The sequence below is a fragment of the Sinocyclocheilus rhinocerous genome, unplaced genomic scaffold, assembly GCF_001515625.1.
Source record: "Sinocyclocheilus rhinocerous isolate Xijiao unplaced genomic scaffold, SAMN03320098_v1.1 scaffold1069, whole genome shotgun sequence".
Lineage (NCBI taxonomy): Eukaryota > Metazoa > Chordata > Actinopteri > Cypriniformes > Cyprinidae > Sinocyclocheilus > Sinocyclocheilus rhinocerous.
In genome coordinates, this window is record NW_015635541.1 from 681,879 (window position 1) to 701,274 (window position 19,396).

General features: G+C 35.4%; 1 protein-coding gene across 1 annotated transcript in view; it reads left to right on the top strand.

The window, feature by feature from the left end:
* Positions 1–19,396, top strand: part of LOC107747281 (protocadherin-15-like) — a 187,002-nt gene that overhangs the window by 149,594 nt on the left and 18,012 nt on the right. The window contains exons 25-33 of the mRNA XM_016561750.1: positions 1,517–1,626; positions 2,085–2,225; positions 4,655–4,782; positions 6,879–7,094; positions 8,284–8,372; positions 10,304–10,480; positions 14,887–14,937; positions 17,048–17,056; positions 17,495–17,608. Of these exons, the coding sequence (XP_016417236.1) occupies positions 1,517–1,626; positions 2,085–2,225; positions 4,655–4,782; positions 6,879–7,094; positions 8,284–8,372; positions 10,304–10,480; positions 14,887–14,937; positions 17,048–17,056; positions 17,495–17,608 (1,035 nt within the window). The remainder of the gene's footprint in view (positions 1–1,516; positions 1,627–2,084; positions 2,226–4,654; positions 4,783–6,878; positions 7,095–8,283; positions 8,373–10,303; positions 10,481–14,886; positions 14,938–17,047; positions 17,057–17,494; positions 17,609–19,396) is intronic.

Sequence of the window (19,396 nt, forward strand, 5' to 3'; positions counted from 1 at the left end):
TAGCAAGGATGCTTAAAATTTATCAAAAGTGATGATAAAGGCATTTATAATGTTACAAAAGATTTCTATTTCAGATAAATAGTGTTCATATCGATATCGGAATTATATCGTATCGACCGACATTAAGAAATATATTGTGATATCAATTTTGGCCATATCGTCCAGCCCTATATATATGTATGTATGTGTGTGTATTAAAATGAATTTTCAGCATTGTTACTACAATCTTCAGTGTCACATGATCCTTCATGATCAAGCAGTTGTACTGCTTAACATTTTTTTATGTATTTTTAGGATCCTCTGATGAATAGAAAGTCAGAAACAACAGCATTCATTTGAAATAAATATTTTGTAGCAATGTAAATGTTTACTGCCACTTTTGAATAATTAACGCATCCTTGTTGAATAAAAGTGATAATTTCTCTCTCAAAAAATAAATAAATAAAACCATACAGACCACTAGGGCTGCACAATTAATCGGAATTAAATCGCAAAGGCAATAAATTGCGATTAGGCAGAAGCTGCGGTTGTCATGCGTATCTTTCAGTGAAGCACAGTTCTGTGATCAGCAGTAAATCTCCATCCAAATGCCAGAGGGCGCTCTCGCGCTGAAACTCCAAATATGACCCGAAGAAGAAATCCAGGAAATGCCTATCGCTGCAGCTAAATAAACAGAAGATTTAACTGCTTTCATTGATTCAACGTGATTAATAAACACACGACTACAGCAATATACGGTTTATCTGAGTTCTTATTATAATTTTCATTAAAATAAAGTATATTTATAATGCACTGTCCTTATCGCGAACGATTTCGTCGATTTCATAATCCTACGATTATATCGTCTGCGATTATGAACGCGATTTTGCATAGCTTGTCAGAGAACTAGGCTCTGTGTAGTAAATGCTGCTCTATCTGAAATCAGGTGATGGAGATTTACTACTAATCACAGAACCGGGTTTACTGACAAAATGTGCATGACAATCGCGATTAATGTTCGTGTTCGATTAATCGTGCAGCCCTACAGACCACCAACTTCTGAACAGTAATGTATATGGTTTGAGTGCTTGACATCAACCACAAAAATTATTTTTCTTCCCCTTTAAAAGTGTATTTATTTTTCTAACCAAACTAGTTTTAGCATTTTATTATTTGCATTAAACATTTACCCTTCAGTTGAGAATCGCTGGCCTCAGAGGTCAGCTCATGTTGTAGACAAAAGCTTTAGAAATGGATTTTTCTTTAGACCCGTGATTCATGTGTGTTGCTTTTAAATACAGTAATTAAACCCTTTCACTTCTTAAAGCAAAGTCCTTCTATTCTTTCTGCACTTTCTGTAGGTCTTTTGTGGAGGTGGAGGGCCTATTGAACTGCTCTGATATTTATACAATATTCAACAGGAAACTGACATTTATGTCACAGTAACTGCGCTGGAACTGACAGTTCTCCACCGCACTCAGCTGTGTGTTGTAAATGCTGAATGAAGTTTGTCATTTGCTCTGCTTTATTTCTGCAGGTTTAGTCCGGTGAGTGAGAGCGCTCCTGTCGGGACGCCTGTGGGAATGATTCTGGCCGCAGCCGTCAACACCACTGTCTTTTACTCCATAGTGAGCGGAAATGAAGGAGGTGAGTTTTCACTCTGAAGGGAATTCACTAAACCTGTGTGCAAATGTGATTCTTTGACACAAAACAGAATAAAATTTAGAACTAAGCAGCGCATTGTTTTCCTGGTTGAGTTGGACTGCAGGTGATTAGTGAATAAGATACAACCCCAACCCTCTACGCACACCGTGGCAATATAATCGCCATTGGCTAGTACATTTTTTTTGTTTACTCGCCAGACTGATAGACTTGCTTGAGACTTGAACATGTGTGACTTGCCCCCACCTCTGCATACTGGCGTGTAAAATCTAAGAATTTATTAGCCAATGGCTAATGTTAGACATTATTTAGTCGCCCAGAGTAAGATTTAGTCGCATATGCGAGTGATTTACTCGCAATGTAGAGGGTTGAACCCTGAATTACTAGTCATCATTGGAGTTAAAGGCGCTGTGAACCGTTCTCTGATCAGTTTGTGTTTGCAGGTGAGTTCATGGTCAATAACCGCACTGGGATCATCTACACAAATAAACTTCTGGACTACGAGAGCGTGACCAGTTATGTGCTCCGCGTGCAGGCCGACTCCCTCGCCATCATCCTCGCCAGTCTACGCGCTCCCTCCAAAAGTAAGAACAACACTGAAGCACACTTCATCTTTTCTAAGGATTTTATTTGAGGACTTTACAAATTTAGAGTGAAATAAATGACAGATACAAAACATTTTATGCTGATATATATACAGACACATATGACCACACATTTCAAATGAAATTCTAAACCTCATGAAACCAAAATTTTTCTTTTTTATCATATTTGGGGTGAAATAAGAAATTGAAGCCAATTTTTAGGACTACTACAATTTTTTAATGGAGACGTTATTTTCGTAACCATTAAGCACATATCCCTCCATATGCATATTACTATAATGCAATCTTTACAAAAATCTTTTGTAATATTATAAATGTCTTTATCATCACTTTTGATCAATTTAAAGCATCATTGCTAAATAAAAGTATTAATTTATATAACCCAAATATATTCAAATAGAAAGCAGTTATTTTTAATAGTAAAAATATTTCACAATATTACTGCTTTTGCTGTATTTTGGATCAAATAAATGCAGGCTTGATGAGCAGAAGAGAATTCTTTGGAAAAAAAAAAAACATTAAAAATCTGACTGGTAGTGCATATGTTTTTAGGTATGAGGTTTAGCCGTTAAACTAATTTACGTGATTTCTTTATTTAAAATGTTGATTTGTAATTATAAAGAGCCTCGCCTACTACATTATTAAAATAGGATAATGAAACTGAACTTGCTATTTGGCAAAATATTTGTTCATTATTGTAATTGGTTATTGTTATTTATTGTTTAAAATAATAACAGCAATAGGATAAACCACAACCTTTAATTATGGAAATGTCACTGTACTGCAGATCACCAGCTCTCTGGTGCTGTAATGCATGTGCTGAATCTCCGTTAGAGCAGGAGTTATTGGAAAGGTCATAAGTGTAGAGCTCATGCAGTTTATTGAGGTTGAAAGATAGACAGCACAGGTAGAGCAGAGCACATCTCCCTCTTCCTGTGAGAGGTCTGATCTTCCTCCAGCGGTCTGTGTACATTAAAACTGCATAGATGTGTGCTGAAGGACAAGAGCAGAATACAGCTCAGATCGCTTTAAGATGGACACAGAAACACACACGCATACATTGAATTACAAAGCAATGTTAATGAAATGCATCCATTTTAGAGGAGTGGCTTTTTGTGTGTGGCTCTATGTGCTTATTTTACACCCTTTTGTGGTCTTACTGTGAACGATTTTTCAGTGCATGCCCAAAAAAATGTGACATCAAAATCGAATAACTTGCTCCGCCTCTGAAACAACTTTTTTTATTATTGACAGTGTCAACTTTTCATTTAAAACCCTGATTTGATCGTGCTTTCAGTTGTCGATAAAAGTGTTGTATTCTCAGTCTTGTTTGAAGAGGTGATTCCCTGCTGGCAAGATTTGGGTTTTAATAAAAGTTGTCTGTCTATGCAGCAGAATTGTTTTTGTTTTTTTTATCTGTGCTACATGACTAGAGAAAACAGAGACAAAGGGACATACATGAAAAACATTACACATTGTTTATATACTAACCTACATTGTAACAATACAAAGCTGGTTGAAAATTGGCAAACTTTAACACATTTAGCCATTATCCATTCTGCAGATTTCCTCCCAAAATTGAGTAAAAAATGTGGGAAATGTTTTCTGGTCCTGCAAATGACAAAGTATAATGTCCACTGGGATATGTCGAGTAAAGAGGCTTCCTAAAAATGTGGGTGTTTCAGTATATTAATAGGAGTCTTCCAAAACCGATTGCAAACTCAAAATCAGGCCCATATATCACGATTCAATCAAATCCCAGTGGATGCAAAAATCCCGTCCTACATTTTTTTGTTGTTGTTGTTCAATGTGTTTCTCATTGAATATTCACTCAGAGATAAGCCACATTACAGAAATAAAATGGGTTGCAAACTCCATTTCATGTTAAATTTAAAGTTCATTGAGCACATCACAAGCCTTTGATAGGAAAACTGTACAAATCACAAACATGAGAGAGAGAGAGAGAGTGTGTGTGTGTGTGTGTGTGTGTGTGTGCGCGCATTTGTCCTGCCATGTGTCTTGTTTTAACTTTGATGTAAATTTTGTTGTACATAACAGGACTGGCACACCTTCTCTCTCTCACTTCCCCACCTGTTTTTCTTTTCTTCATTTCTTTTTTTTCTCTCTTATTGAGCTATGATATACAGCTCTTCATCTGCGCTTTCCCCTGTGTGTGCTTAGATCTACACCAGATGACTTTATATATTGTCGTTTAGTGCAGCAGAAGACAAATGTTTTCTGACAGAGCATATTTCTCACGTCTGCCACAGCGTGGAGAGGGTTGCAGTGGCTGCGTGTGTTTACATTAACAATGGCTTTTTTATTCAAACTGTGACAAATAGGGCTTATATTTCCATAAACTAAGGTCTGTTTCTTCTGTGTGTGTGTGTGTGTTTAAATATAACTAGCGAACACGGCGAAGGTATTTATCGACGTGCAGGATGAGAATGATCATCCTCCGGTCTTCACAAGGTCTCTTTACATCGGAGGAGTGACTGAAGACACTAAGACCTTCACCACAGTACTGAAAGTTGTGGTGAGTATATGTGTTATTTATTCCTAGGCAGCAGTGTAGGAACGAACTGAAATATCATGTGGGCACATTATAAACCTTAGGCTGGATTCATGAATATTAATTAGGTGACATAACGCTCACCCTGTAGTCCTGACTGATTTGTTGAAGGGAGGCAAGTGGGCACTCGCCATTGACCAAACAAACATTTGATCTTTTTTTACTTATGCTAATGTCAGCCTTTGTGCAGAACACAAAAAGAGAAATTTTGAAGACTGTTCACAAATTTTGCAATGGCAGATTGTAGGGACCAAAAACGGACAAAACACTATAAAAATAGTTCTTATATACTACATTTTAAGTTTTTAAAATATTTTTATTTACTCGTAATCTCTGAAATACCTCTGAAATGTAATATGAAATTGTATTCAGCTTCTAAAATGTCCAGGTTTAGCGAGAGTTCAGATATGTAGGATGGAGGCATCAAGATTTTTTTTTTAAATTTCCTTATTTGTTCCACAGAGAAATCTATAAGCATAAAAGTTTGAACCAACTTAATGAATAATAATTGAAGATTCATATACTGTACATTTGAAATAGTTTTGAAAGAATCTTATGCTTACTAAGGCTGCATTTATTCATTTAAAAATATTGTAAAAACTGTAATATTGTAAAATATTATTGCAATTTAAAAAACAATAATTTTCTGTTAATATATTTTAAAATGTAATTTATTCCTGTGATGCAATACTGAATTTTCAACAGCCATTACTCCAGTCTTCAGTGTCACTTGATACTTCAGAGATCATTCTAATTTCTAAATTTGTTTAAACTTGCCTCTAAATATGGCATTGCATTAACTGTAGAATCATAATGTTAAATATGATTTGTTGTGTTTTCAAATTTAGAGTGGTAGTGCTGTTAAGCACAATACCAGCAGAATACACTGGAACAATGGTGATTAATTCATGGGGTTTGAAATGTTCTGCTGGTGTTGGTGTCTGCAGTACATTATATTTCATTTTTACAGTGAAGAACATGCTGTTCACATCCTGACACACCTGTCAACACTAGAGTACAATCTCTCTCTCGCTGTTCAAATCTGCTCACCTCCCCCCACATCTTAGTAACTGTGCTTAGACAGCTTCCCTCTCCATTCGGACAATGTGGAAGACAAGTGATGGACCCCTGTAAAGTACCCACCGGGATCTGTGTGTTAGGCTACTGCAAGGTGAACGTTATCTCATAAATTGAGTCTTTTAACAACTATAAAAAACATTAAGGCGTACAATCTGATGATATATGGGGATTATTACATTTCTAGGTCATCACTGAAGTGGAAGCTGTGGAGCTTTTGTATTTAATTCTCTATTTCTTCCAGCAAGGCTTTTGAAGTGATAGTTCGGCCAAAATGTTATTTTTTTTATTACATTTAAAGTATTCTAGTTTCTAGTTCTTTTATATAACCAGTAGTTCTGTCGATTTCATGCATTAGTTTGGTGCGATTGATTAAAGAAAAATAATGTGTTAAAGTTATTATTAGTACATTTGTTGACGTATATTAATTTTAAGCAATAATTCAATAAACAAGTTAATATTGTTACATTTTAGAAACAATATTGTCAAAACTCTCTGTTTTGTTCTTTTTCGCAAGTGAAAATAGTTCCAAACAAAGCCACAGCAAGCAAGCAAGTCACTTTCTTGAAATCAGCTGTTTGAACAAATCGGTTGAATGAATGACTGAATGACTCATTCGTTAAGACAGTAACTTGCCGCCACCTACTGGTGGTTTTAGTTTCATAATATCATATATCATATCATCATTTCATATTTCAATATTACTTTTTTAAATAAAATGTTAAAAAAAAACAAAAACTTAAATACCTTTTAATATTTATTATTTTTATGCAAGGTTGAATCAAAATATTTTTTTTCTGAAGCTCTGTTTTGTAATGTCTATTCAAAGCTTTTCTCATCTAACACAATAATGACTTTATCTTTTGGGGGGTAATTTTTCAGGGAAAATTGATGTGCGATTCACTTGACAGACCTAATAACCAGATAATGTGAATTTCTCAAAATCATATTCGTTTTCATATATGTTTCTGCATGTGTATCAGGCTACAGATATCGACACGGGAAACTACAGTAAGATGGCCTACAGACTGATCATCCCCCCCACACCCGAGGGGCAGGACAGTTTCGTCATTGAGCCGTACACTGGCATCATCAAGAGCGCCATCATGTTCAGAAACATGCGCCGGTCCTACTTCAAGTTTGAGGTCATCGCCACAGACAACTATGGGGAGGGATTGAGCGGCAGGGCTGATGTGGTGGTGAGTGCACGTGACCTTTGACCTGTATGTTTGTTCATGCACCTCATGCAAAACGATGATTCGAGCACAAAACACGTCACTTTGAGAAATGACATTTTCTCTCACTCCTCTGGTTATGCAAAATGAATGTTTGGGGTTCAAATCAAATCACTGACTGAATAATTTAAAAAGTGTCTAAATTGCATAACAACAATCAGCACTGTTATTAAGGGAAAATATCTCTCCAGAGTGTCGATTTAGTTTGGTAAATACAATATGTTTGAATAAATGTTTGCTTGCGGGAGTGCATATGGTATTTGTGCACTACTTAGTGCAGTAATGAATATATAAATAAACTGTTTTTGTGTCAGCTGAATTATTTATGCTGCTGTATCTCCTGAAGTGTTGCAGCCAGTGACTTGTGCAATTCCTGGAAATCTCTTGGCTAATGAACGCCAAATAAAATAAGAGGGATTTTGGAACTGATGTGTGCATAAGGGTTTTAAACATGTCAATAATGTTTGTGTCATTTTCAATTTCCACTAGCAGTAGAATTTTCTGCTGGTGTAGAAAGTGATTCTGAAAGCATTCATCCGGATGCTACACCCTTATTGAACTGAATTAAAGACCATTACAACCACAAATAGCACTTTAAAGCTGGATGGTATACAGTGGGGTCTAACTCACAAAGTGTGAAAATTGTTTCAATTTAATACATTTTTTATTGCAAATTACACCACCATAAAAAGTCTGTGGACAGTAAGATTTTTTAATGTTTTTGAAAATAGTCTCTTATGCTCACCATGGTTGCATGTATTTGATCAAAAATACAGTAAAGAACCAGATGGTCATCCAGTGCTTCAATGGAAGCAAGAACACCTGACCGTTTATGTCATAACATTTCCCAAAATATTACAACTTTTGATTTATATTCAGGTTTAAATTTGATTTTTAATTGTGTTTTAGTTGTGATGCTTTAAACAGCAAAAATGGTTGCAAAAATCTGCCTGGTAACAGTAAATGTTTGCTTGAAATTATCATTCCTCTGATTTAAAAAAATCACTCTTAAGCCATTTTGGAGAAAATATAATATCATCATGCTGAAACATTTTTTTTTAGCTCTGTCGGCCTGCCCTGTATCACCTGTGCATATAAACTACACCACATGAATCAAATCCTCTGTCTCTTTCGTATTCTGTGTGGGTTGTAGGTGTCCGTTGTCAATGCCTTGGACATGCAGGTTGTGGTCTCTAATGTGCCGCCCACTGTGGTGGAGGAGAATAAAGAGCAGCTGATTAGGTGAGAATTCCTCCCTCGGTGCGTTTTCTGCACTGCTGCTTTCCTTGAGTGGCATTTAATTGTTTCCTGCACCGTCAGCAGCCTTTGTTTTCCCACTTGCTTTGATTTTAAAAGGCCATCTCAATTGTTAAAACACAGAATTGAGCTCAAATGACAAATTTCAATAAGCAAAATAGAACCACTTTGCTCAGTAGATTGCAGAATAATCATAATAAAAGATAAAATGATTGCTTTTTTAATACTAGTCAGGTATACATATTGCAAACTGGAGACAGTAAAATGTAATTTATTCAGTATAGTACCTGTTCTGCATGCTTTACGCATGAGTTATAGGAAGAATCTCACACTGTTATATTTCAAAATCACCCTATCACCCTAATACAAAAAGTCACATTATTTAAATATTTTAGCATTTATTAATTATTGTATTAAAATATTAAATATTGTCTTAAAGCGGATTTTATTTATAAAATCTGACAGGACAATTCTCATGTTCATTAATGTAAAATAATCAGTTAAGATAATGTGAAATGCATGCATCTTAAATAAGGAAAAAATGACTTCTTTTCATTTTGGGATGTGTATCAATTTAATACATTTTTTATTGCAAATTACACCACCATAAAAAGTCTGTGGACAGTAAGATTTTTTAATGTTTTTGAAAATAGTCTCTTATGCTCACCATGGTTGCATGTATTTGATCAAAAATACAGTAAAGAACCAGATGGTCATCCAGTGCTTCAATGGAAGCAAGAACACCTGACCGTTTATGTCATAACATTTCCCAAAATATTACAACTTTTGATTTATATTCAGGTTTAAATTTGATTTTTAATTGTGTTTTAGTTGTGATGCTTTAAACAGCAAAAATGGTTGCAAAAATCTGCCTGGTAACAGTAAATGTTTGCTTGAAATTATCATTCCTCTGATTTAAAAAAATCACTCTTAAGCCATTTTGGAGAAAATATAATATCATCATGCTGAAACATTTTTTTTTAGCTCTGTCGGCCTGCCCTGTATCACCTGTGCATATAAACTACACCACATGAATCAAATCCTCTGTCTCTTTCGTATTCTGTGTGGGTTGTAGGTGTCCGTTGTCAATGCCTTGGACATGCAGGTTGTGGTCTCTAATGTGCCGCCCACTGTGGTGGAGGAGAATAAAGAGCAGCTGATTAGGTGAGAATTCCTCCCTCGATGTGTTTCTCTGCACTGCTGCTTTCCTTGAGTGGCATTTAATTGTTTCCTGCACCGTCAGCAGCCTTTGTTTTCCCACTTGCTTTGATTTTAAAAGGCCATCTCAATTGTTAAAACACAGAATTGAGCTCAAATGACAAATTTCAATAAGCAAAATAGAACCACTTTGCTCAGTAGATTGCAGAATAATCATAATAAAATACTAAATTATTGCTTTTTTAATACTAGTCAGGTGTATATATTGCAAAGTTAGAAGACAGTAAAATTTCATTTATTCAGTGTTCTGTATGCTTCACGCACGAGTTATAGGAAGAATTCACAAACTCTGTTATATTTCGAAATCAAAAGAAAAAAGCTATTATATTTATATCTCTATCACCTTAATGTGAAAAGTCACATTATTTAAATATTTAAGCATTTATTATAACTGTTTTACTTACTGATGCTGATTTTTATAAAAATCTGACAAGATGATTGTCATGATCATTAATGGAAAATAATCAGTGATATAATGTGATATACATTAATAAAATGAACTGAATATGTCCTTTTTCTTTTAATTTTGGGATGTTTTGTGAGGTTCACCCTTTAGGTTTAGCAAAAATAGATCGTTTTCGGTGCTTGTTTTTTTTTATTAGATTGTAAAGTAGAAGTATCAGAAATTAAGTAAGTGGGTTTTTCATTTTAATGTTTGAAGTAGATAAAGTAATTTCATTTCCCATTTTTCTGCCCAGTATTTTGGAGCGCTACGTGCAAGATCAGATCCCTGGTGCTAAAGTGATAGTGGAATCGATTGGCCCTCGGCGACACGGAGAAGGTTATGAACTTGAGGACTACACCAAATCAGACCTGCAGGTGTACGCCATCGACCCTCTCACCAACAGAGCCATCTCCAGACAAGAGCTCTTCAAGTAAGCCAAACACACAGCCACTCCTGACACCTTTAACAAACATTTGGAAAAAGGGGAAAAAGTCAGAGCCTTGTCCTCTGTGCTACAGTATATGGTGCTGACGTGACATTTCGGGTTTAAATCTGGCTTGCAACATTTCGAGATCCTTTTCCCTACTCATCTTACCATCACTGCTTGATCTTGGTCTTCTGTGCAAAACAACTCGTCTTCAAAATCATTTAAACAGCCTGAACATCTAGTTGACTAATTGTTATTATATCTGTATGTAAGAAAAAATCTAAATAAACTCTTGCCATCACGACATATCTCTAGTCTACACAATAGTGGCAAAAAAGTAAAGGAGAAAAAGGAAATGAACTGGCTTTGTGAACAGCTGTGAAGCACCTGTCCTCCTCGGTCGAGAGGAGAAAAGCCCCCTGAAGTCCAGACACACAGCAATATGCTCATTTAAACTCTGCTGTGCCCCGTGACTCAGCAGGGAGACGCGTCTGTCACTGGGATCCAACACAAGTCATCAGGATTCTGTTCAAATATGTGTTTACTGAGCCAACACACACATCTCATTCATATTCACAAGCACAGGAGATCACAGACCACCTGCCTTATTCTGCCTTTCTAGACACACTTCTTACTCTTATACATGTTTTATTTTGTTCACTGTTAGATGTGTTCTGCTCCTGTTTGTATCTCTACCAAAGCAGAGCAGCTGCCCAGATGAAAATGTTATGCCTTAGAGGTTACTGGTAACATTTCTTTAGAGAAATAAAGACATAAATGAAACAGTTGTTGACATACTGCACAGTAAGAGAGCATTTGCAAGAATTTGATGTGAAATGTTTTAGCTCGTATTAAAATCTATGACTATTTAATTGTATTTAATTTGTTGAGATCCTGATAGATTTAAGATCGCATGTAAGGGTCTAAGGCAAAAAAATCTGAGAAATTCCAGCAGAATTCTTTATTTAATCTCTTTATTGTTTAACAGAACCAACTGAGATATTCAAAGAAAAGTTATTGTAGTATTGTTGTTGTTGTTTGTTCAACCTCTGTCACTCTGAAATCTCATCCATACATCAGATTTGAACTAATTTTGTTGTCTATGATGCCGAGCTGCAAATGAATTTTGAGAGCCATGAAACCATTGTTATTTTTATATTTTCATTTTTTATTTTATTTTAGGTTGTAGTCGTTTTATGTGATTTTATTATTATTATTATTATATAGCTTTATTTCTATTTTAGTTTCAGTAATTTTTCTAGAAAATACAATTATTTACTCATTATTTCAGTTAATTTTCAGTTACATTTTTTATATATTTCTATATTTTATTTTATTTTATTTTATATGTAGAAAAATTGTTGAGATCATTTCAGTCAACTATTTAACAACTCCTTTTTTTCCTAGCACTAGTCTTACAAAGACCACTTTTATGGTTCTCTTGGAAGTGTATGGAAAAAAGGACAATCCTCTTTTGTGTTTCATGGAAGAAAATTTCAAGTTTGGAAGAACATGAGTTAGACTAAATGATCAATTTTCATTTTTGACTGAACTTTGCCTTTAAAGAGATCTCATTTGCAATTTTACTTTGTTACAGATGAGGACATATTATTTTGTGTGGACATTATCTGTCTCCATTTGACTCTGGGGACATGCTGTTCTTCAGACTGTGTGTTTGTTTGTTTGTGTGTATGTACCTTCCTCACTGAGAACAGCCGACTGCTGAGTTTTTTTTCCTTTCATATGTTCTGCTGGAGACAAGGTAGTTTTCTGGTGTCTCAGGTCATAAAACTCAAAATCTGCTTCTCAAAGCTTTACAGTCTGTGCTGTACCTCAGCATTCACAAAAGTTCCCCTCACAAAACTCGTTTCTTTCTCCAGAATTCATCTGGTCACTCTCAGTGGTGTTTTGTATGGATGAATCCAGCCATCCTGCTGGTTCGAAGCCCATTGACTCTGAAATGCGCTAAAAACAGGCAGCCATTGTTGAGCACGTTCACACTGCGTGTATGTAACAGTGTGAGTTAGCCCATGCTGTTTCTCTTCCTCCACAACAGGGACGTGGTTCAAAGAGATGAAGGGCTTGTGGGTAAAACCAGGGGTTAAACCTGGATCTAACAATCTGAAATGATGTTCCAGCGTCTTTGATTTAGAAAAGAAACAAAATATTGGCAGTTTGTTCATCACTCCTTTCTGATTCCTGTGTGCTTCAGTCCAGCTTGAGTCTGTTCCATTCCTTGTCCATTTAGTGAACCAGCACATACCATACTGATATATAAATCTAGGACCCACTTTATATTAAGTGGCCTTAACAACTATGTACTTACATTTAAATTAATCATTTGGTACAATGCACTTATTGTGTACATACATGTTTTTACATTGTACTTATATTTTAAAAATACCTGCATGTAATTACATCTGTAATTAATTTCTGTAATTACATTTATAATTAAATGTATAATTACATTTATACATGTATTACATTTATACATGTATTACATTTATACATTTATACATTTATACAAAAACACCCCACACCCGCCATAGTAGTTAAGGCCACTTAATATAAAGTGGGACCTAAATCTATATACACATATGCTATTTCAGCTTTACTTCAAATACTGGAAACTATTTTCCTTGCACTATTTTCCAAACCATTGTATGTCTTACAAAGACTTGGAATAGAGTGCATGAGTCACGTGGACCATGTTGTGGTTCTTTTTGGAGCTCTTGGAATTGTATGGAGAAAAGAAGGACATTCTTCTTTTGTGTTTTATGGAAGAAAAAAATGTATATAGGTTTGGAAGAACATGAGGGAGACTGAATGATCAATTTTCATTTTTGATTTAATTGTGCCTTTAGAAAGATCTCATTTGTGGTTTTTCTATGTTACAGATGAGGACAGATGAGTGATTTTTTTTGTGTGTGTGGACATTTATTTTTATTTTATTTTATTTGTTGAGTAAGTGTGAGTCCAGTAATCAGCTTGGAAATTAAAACCTATTCTTTTGATTTTGTTATTCAGTTAAACTCCATAAAAACTTGTTAAATGTTATGGCAGTCTGACTGAAAAATGAAAATTGTCACCATTTATTCACATTTCTTCTGCAAAACACCAAAGGTGAAGAATATTTCAACTATATAGTATAAAACAACACTGTCGGGACAAAAACAGTGAGGCTTTTTTCAATATCATCTTTTGTGTTTCTCAGAAGAAAGAAAGTACAGTCAACTGGATCGAGCTGATGGAACGTGGAGAGCAAAATTTACAGGTGTAAATTCAGAATAGCAACAGAGTTACTCAGTTCACTTTGAAAATCTAAATCTATTCACCCTCATTTCTTTAAAGCTGAAAGGGAAACTCTTCAGATGATGTGGAGCTCATATACACGTGGTTTTGTAGGTCTGTTTGACCACATAGATCAAACACACACAGTCTTTCATCAGTCTTTAAACCTGGATAATCGATAGTGTTTGAACAGTCCTGTTTACTAGGTGCTTCTGTTGAAGTGTTCTGCTGCAGCAGGGCTAATTGGTCTGCCGTGGATACTTATGAAGTACTTAACATGCAGGTCTATTTAAACATTATTGATCAACAAAGTGTCACCAAAGCCAAGTCTTTTTACATTTCATGTCGACTGAGGAGAAAAGTGCTCTTACTCTGCTTTGGAGTGACACTGCTAAACAACTCTATATCAAGATATTAAATAATAATAACTCAGGTTGATATTAGCACAGTCAAGCCATTTACACATGCAGGGGAGAATGAGGATTTCCATATCATGTTGCCTAGTAACTCATATGACGGACTGGAAAAGGCTAAATACAGCTGAACGGATGCTGCCCTCATTAGCAGGATTCTTGGCTCCCGCTTCTCTGTCGAAGATGCTTTGGATTGACACTGAATGTTATCAACATCTAGCTGTCAATCATCTCAAGGCTGTCATAGTTACTACAGTATAAACATGCTGTGTATGTGAGTGGAATCTTGTGATTATAATGTGCTTACTGTACAGGTATTTATCTGTGGTTTGACAGTTTGACATTTTAATTACACCATTTTTTATCATTTCTTTAAATTTAATTTAATTGTATACTTAATTGTATTGTTTTATTTTTAATATAATCACAAATGAGTTTTTCAGTATAGTTCAGTTTCATTCCTACAGTTGCTTTATGATTTTATTATTATTATTTTTTATTTGCAGTATTTATTTTATTTTTTAATTTGGTCACAATTTCTTTTCAATGCATTTCAATTTCTTTCATACAGTTGCTGTATTATACAGAGCCCGGGAAGTCACCTGTAGGAGAAAAAAAAACAATCCGTGGCGACGGTTTTGCAATCCGTCCCCTCAGTTTATAAACCGTACTCACGAATTCTTAAACTGTTCCCTCGGTTTAACAAATCGTGCCCACGGATTATGCTATTCTCATCGTCATGGTGACGTACAAACAGTGAGTAGAAAATCCTTACAGCTGTGATTGACTGCCTGTCGAATTGTCTAATGTCAGTTCCCAATCATAATCATAAGTCGCATATTTCAGCGGTTTTGAACAGCTTATCAATTCAGCAAAACACTATATTCTAGCACTGCAGAAAACAGTCTCTTCAGACTGAATTTACTTACTACTTAATTTACCCACAGTAAAATATGTAAAGTAAAGTGTGCTACTGACAGTCACATGGTATTTTTAGTATTAGACAGCCAGTTAATTAAAAAACTTAATAATAATAATAATAATAATAATAATGTTATTATTATTTCTAAATGTATTTGCTTTTTTTAAGGTGTAAAATAGCACACAAAAATTATCACAAAAAGCTCTTTTTTATGTATGTTTCTTCATATTCCCTTCATATTTCTTCATGACTATGGTAAATGGGATTTGTTAAACCGCATCCCCCTTATGTAACTATATATATCATTTATATTCACAAATGTTATGCATCATAGATACATTATACATCTTGTTTCGACAGCTGCTTTTCTAAGTTGTGAGATTCTTAGCCAGAATAAGCTGCAAACGTGAATTTTGTCAATAGTCAAAAGTTAACTATGATTACAAGACTAGTAGACATTTAGCTAGCAGTTAAGAAGTATATAAACATTTAACATAATAAAGACAGCATATTTCGTGTACCTTCCATCTCAGAGCTGCTATTGTACACACATGAAGACGTTTTACTCTACAGTTGCGTGTCTCTATTTGTAACCTCTACAGTTCTGAGAGCGTTGAGGACAGGCTGAAAAAAACACACACAGTAGGTGAGGGAGATGAGTATTGGATGCCAGGTATTAAAATGGCTTTTTTCAGTAATTAGCCATGCTAACAGGCTAATCTCCCAGCCAGCTCTGTGTGAAAGCAGATTAATTATAAGCATTTGTGACATATCCCAGGCATTCGATCCATCCGTCACATCTACTCATGAAAGCCCAGCATATGGGCCTGCTCTCCACACACAGCAGCTCCTCTGAGACGTGAGTGTGGTCCTGACCTTCTGCACACACCAATGAGACCGTCATCAGCTATTGTGTAAATACATAACAGATGGGTAATCATAGAGCGAACACAAACAGCTAAACACACACACCTACAGTACGTGTGTGGAGCTCGCTCTCGCACGCACACACGCATGCATGACTGCATTCAGATGTTTTGACGCATATTAAAGAGTTCAGTTTGTGATTAGACTCTTGTATTAAAGGTGAAGTGACATTTTTATGTCGTTTCATTTGGTTGTTTACTAAAGATGCGTAAAAGGAGACACAAGTGTGAGCTTATATATCACATTACGAGATCTCACGCTGTGTTTCGAGTAATTGCATTCTGGTTAAATAAATAGTATTGAGAGGAGCGCATCTTTGATAGCCTCCAGGAAGCCCAGGGTCAGGATGAGAGAGTGTGTGTATGAAATACAAAGATGGGAAGGAGAATAGAGAGCTGGAGAGACAGAGAGGGGGTGCTGCTGAGAGCTGTATTGTTTCCCAGCTCTGGAGATGTGGGATAAACCGGGGTTATCCTGTGCTCTTATCACATTTTACAGCATGAATTATGCACTCAGACCTGCAGCAACCAAAATGGGCTGCATGGTTCAACACTATGAGCATTTTCTGACCTGTGAGATTAGAGTTTGGACTGCCAGTCGATTAAAAATATGAATTAAGATCATGATCTATTACACAATGAGCTGATTAACCAAGTTATTGACAATTACGTATGGCAATTCATGTATGTGCAATAGAAATATTTTCTGGAAAAAGAGTGGTTAGAAACCCCTTTTTAAGGCATTTACATACAGGTCAGAGAGTATAATTAATTTTAAATTATATATTTATATTCATATTTAGTATTCAATGTTATCTGTTATATCCATTATATATTATCCTTATTATACTATCCATTTTCTAAACCATTTGTCCTCTGTTGGTCTGTGGGTATATTATATGATATTACATTGCTTGTGTTTCGTTGAATTATTCCTGTGCCTAATTATCTAATCATTTTCCTTTCTTCTTCCTCTTTCCCTGCACTTCCTGTCACTGCATGTGGACCCTGCGCTCAGATTCAAAGAGTAAGTTCAAATTCTTCTTTTTGATGAATTATTTGCCGGAGACTGTGTGCCTTCGTACCCTCGTTATTCGGTTCAGTCCTTTATAACAGAAACATACGAGTAGAAATCTTGAATTGAGATGAGACGCAAAGGACATACTCACTCCAGCCCTCTCTGATTCCAGCACAATAGCGATGCCTTTGAAAATGAACAGAAATGACTGGTTTCATGGTCTCATAGAGTAGAAAGTGAGCCGGGTTCAGCTCCCTCCTAATAAAACACCTCATCTCAGTGTGAAAGGTGCTGAATAACCCATGATATTTTGCATTGCATGAATAAAAAGTGCTGGAACAGATCAAATGAGAGTTGCCGGAGCTCCAGACCTCATATCCTCCTATAATAGAGCTGAAATGAGCCTTTTGAAATGAAGGAAACTCACTCTTTGGGGGTGCTTTACAGGAGGCAGGCCGAGTGTGCCAAAACTGCCCGTATCCAGATGGCTCTTCCTGCCGGAAAATCAACAGGAGGTGGCGCTCCGACCAATCTCTACGAGGAGCTGGGAGACGGTGGCATGTAAGTTACCTGTCCTAAATAATACCCCTTAACCTTCAGCACAGACAGCAGAGAGATGATTAGCAAGATTTGTGTGTGTATCTGTAGGAAAATCAAGAATAGTTCACCCAAAACTGAAAATTCTGCCATAAATTTCTTTCTGAAATTTCTGTCGTCGTTCAAAACCTGTATGACTTACTTTCTTGGGACTCCACAAAAATATTATGGACCAAAACAGCACCATAAAAGTAGTCCATATTACATTGTAAAATATATATGTTTTATAAGAAAAGTCTATTTCAGTCTCTCTACTTTAAAAATTTACTTTCAATTAAATGTGCATTTCTTTTCCCATTTGTTTTAGTGTAGTAAAAGTAGTCAAATTTAAGTCATTGCATAGTCAAATTTGTTGCATTACACTGAGTCATAAATATACAAGACATTAAAGGTCATAGACATCGAACTCATTCTAAATATGTGTGAATGAGATACAACAAAGCGAAATTGCGGCAAAGTGTATGATTTTTGCCACCCGCTATCATTTGTATGGACGAAAGCAGCATGAGCATTCTGCTAAATATCTTATTTCATGTCACATGGAGGAAAAAGAAAGTCGTTCATGTTTGGAATGCCATGTGAGTGTAAATAATAGAATTACAGAATATTCATTTTTAGGTGAACTACCCCTTTAATGCCCTGACCTGGTTCTTCATTTGAAAAAGAAATTTTTCAGTTTTTCCTTGACATTCTCTAAAGGGAGAAACTGTTCCTTTTTAACATCCCGAAGGTAATTGTTTCTTTAGTAAATTAGCTGCATTTTTTTACTTTAATACTGAGTCCATCCATAGAGATGTGCTCACTGGACGCGTGGGTTTGGTGCAGCAGGAGTCCATTGCCAAGCTAAAGGCTGTTGTGAGTGGAATGAAATGTTAATAGATTAAAAGATTATAGCCGCAGCACAGCATCTGCGTCCCTCAGGTAAAGCCTTTTAAAGTGCTTTTGATTTAATGCAATCAAAACAAATGCAGCTGCTAACACAAATAGACAGCGAAAAAGACGCAGTTTTGAATTGAATCCATTAGAATAGATGCTGAGTTTGCTGGACCGTGTTTTTGAATAGCAGTCTAATACCATCAACAGAAAGGAACATTAGGGTAGAATTTGTTTGCTCGGGTTTTGGGCAAACATTTTGTTTTTTTGTTGGATATTAATAAAAACAGTGGTCTGTCAGCAACCTTGTAAACAATGATTAAGGAGTCTCTCTGTGACCCTCAGATTGATTGTTGATGTATGTATTTATTTATGTTTATTTTTACCGGAAATTTCACCCAAAAAACAAAAGTAATAAATTATTAATTTAATTTAATTAAAAATTAATGTAATATATAGTTTAATATAAATATATAGTTTTAATTCTGTAATTCTAATTTAATTTAATTTAATTTAATAATTTGATAATATATGTGACCCTGGACCACAAAACCAGTCATAAGTAGCACGGGTATATTTGTAGCAATAGCCATGGGTGTAGTATGTAGCAATAGTATGGGTCAAAATTATTGATTTTTCTTTTATGCCAAAAATCATTAGGATATTAAGAAAAAGATCATGTTCCATGAAGATATTTTGTAAGTTTCCTACCATAAATATATCAAAACTTAATTTTTCTTTAGTAGTATGCACCGTTAAGGACTTTATTTGGACAACTTTAAAGGCTATTTTCTCAATATTTTGATTTTTTTTTTTTCACCCTCAGATTTCAGATTTTCAAATAGTTATATCTCAGCCAAATATTGTCCTATCCTAACA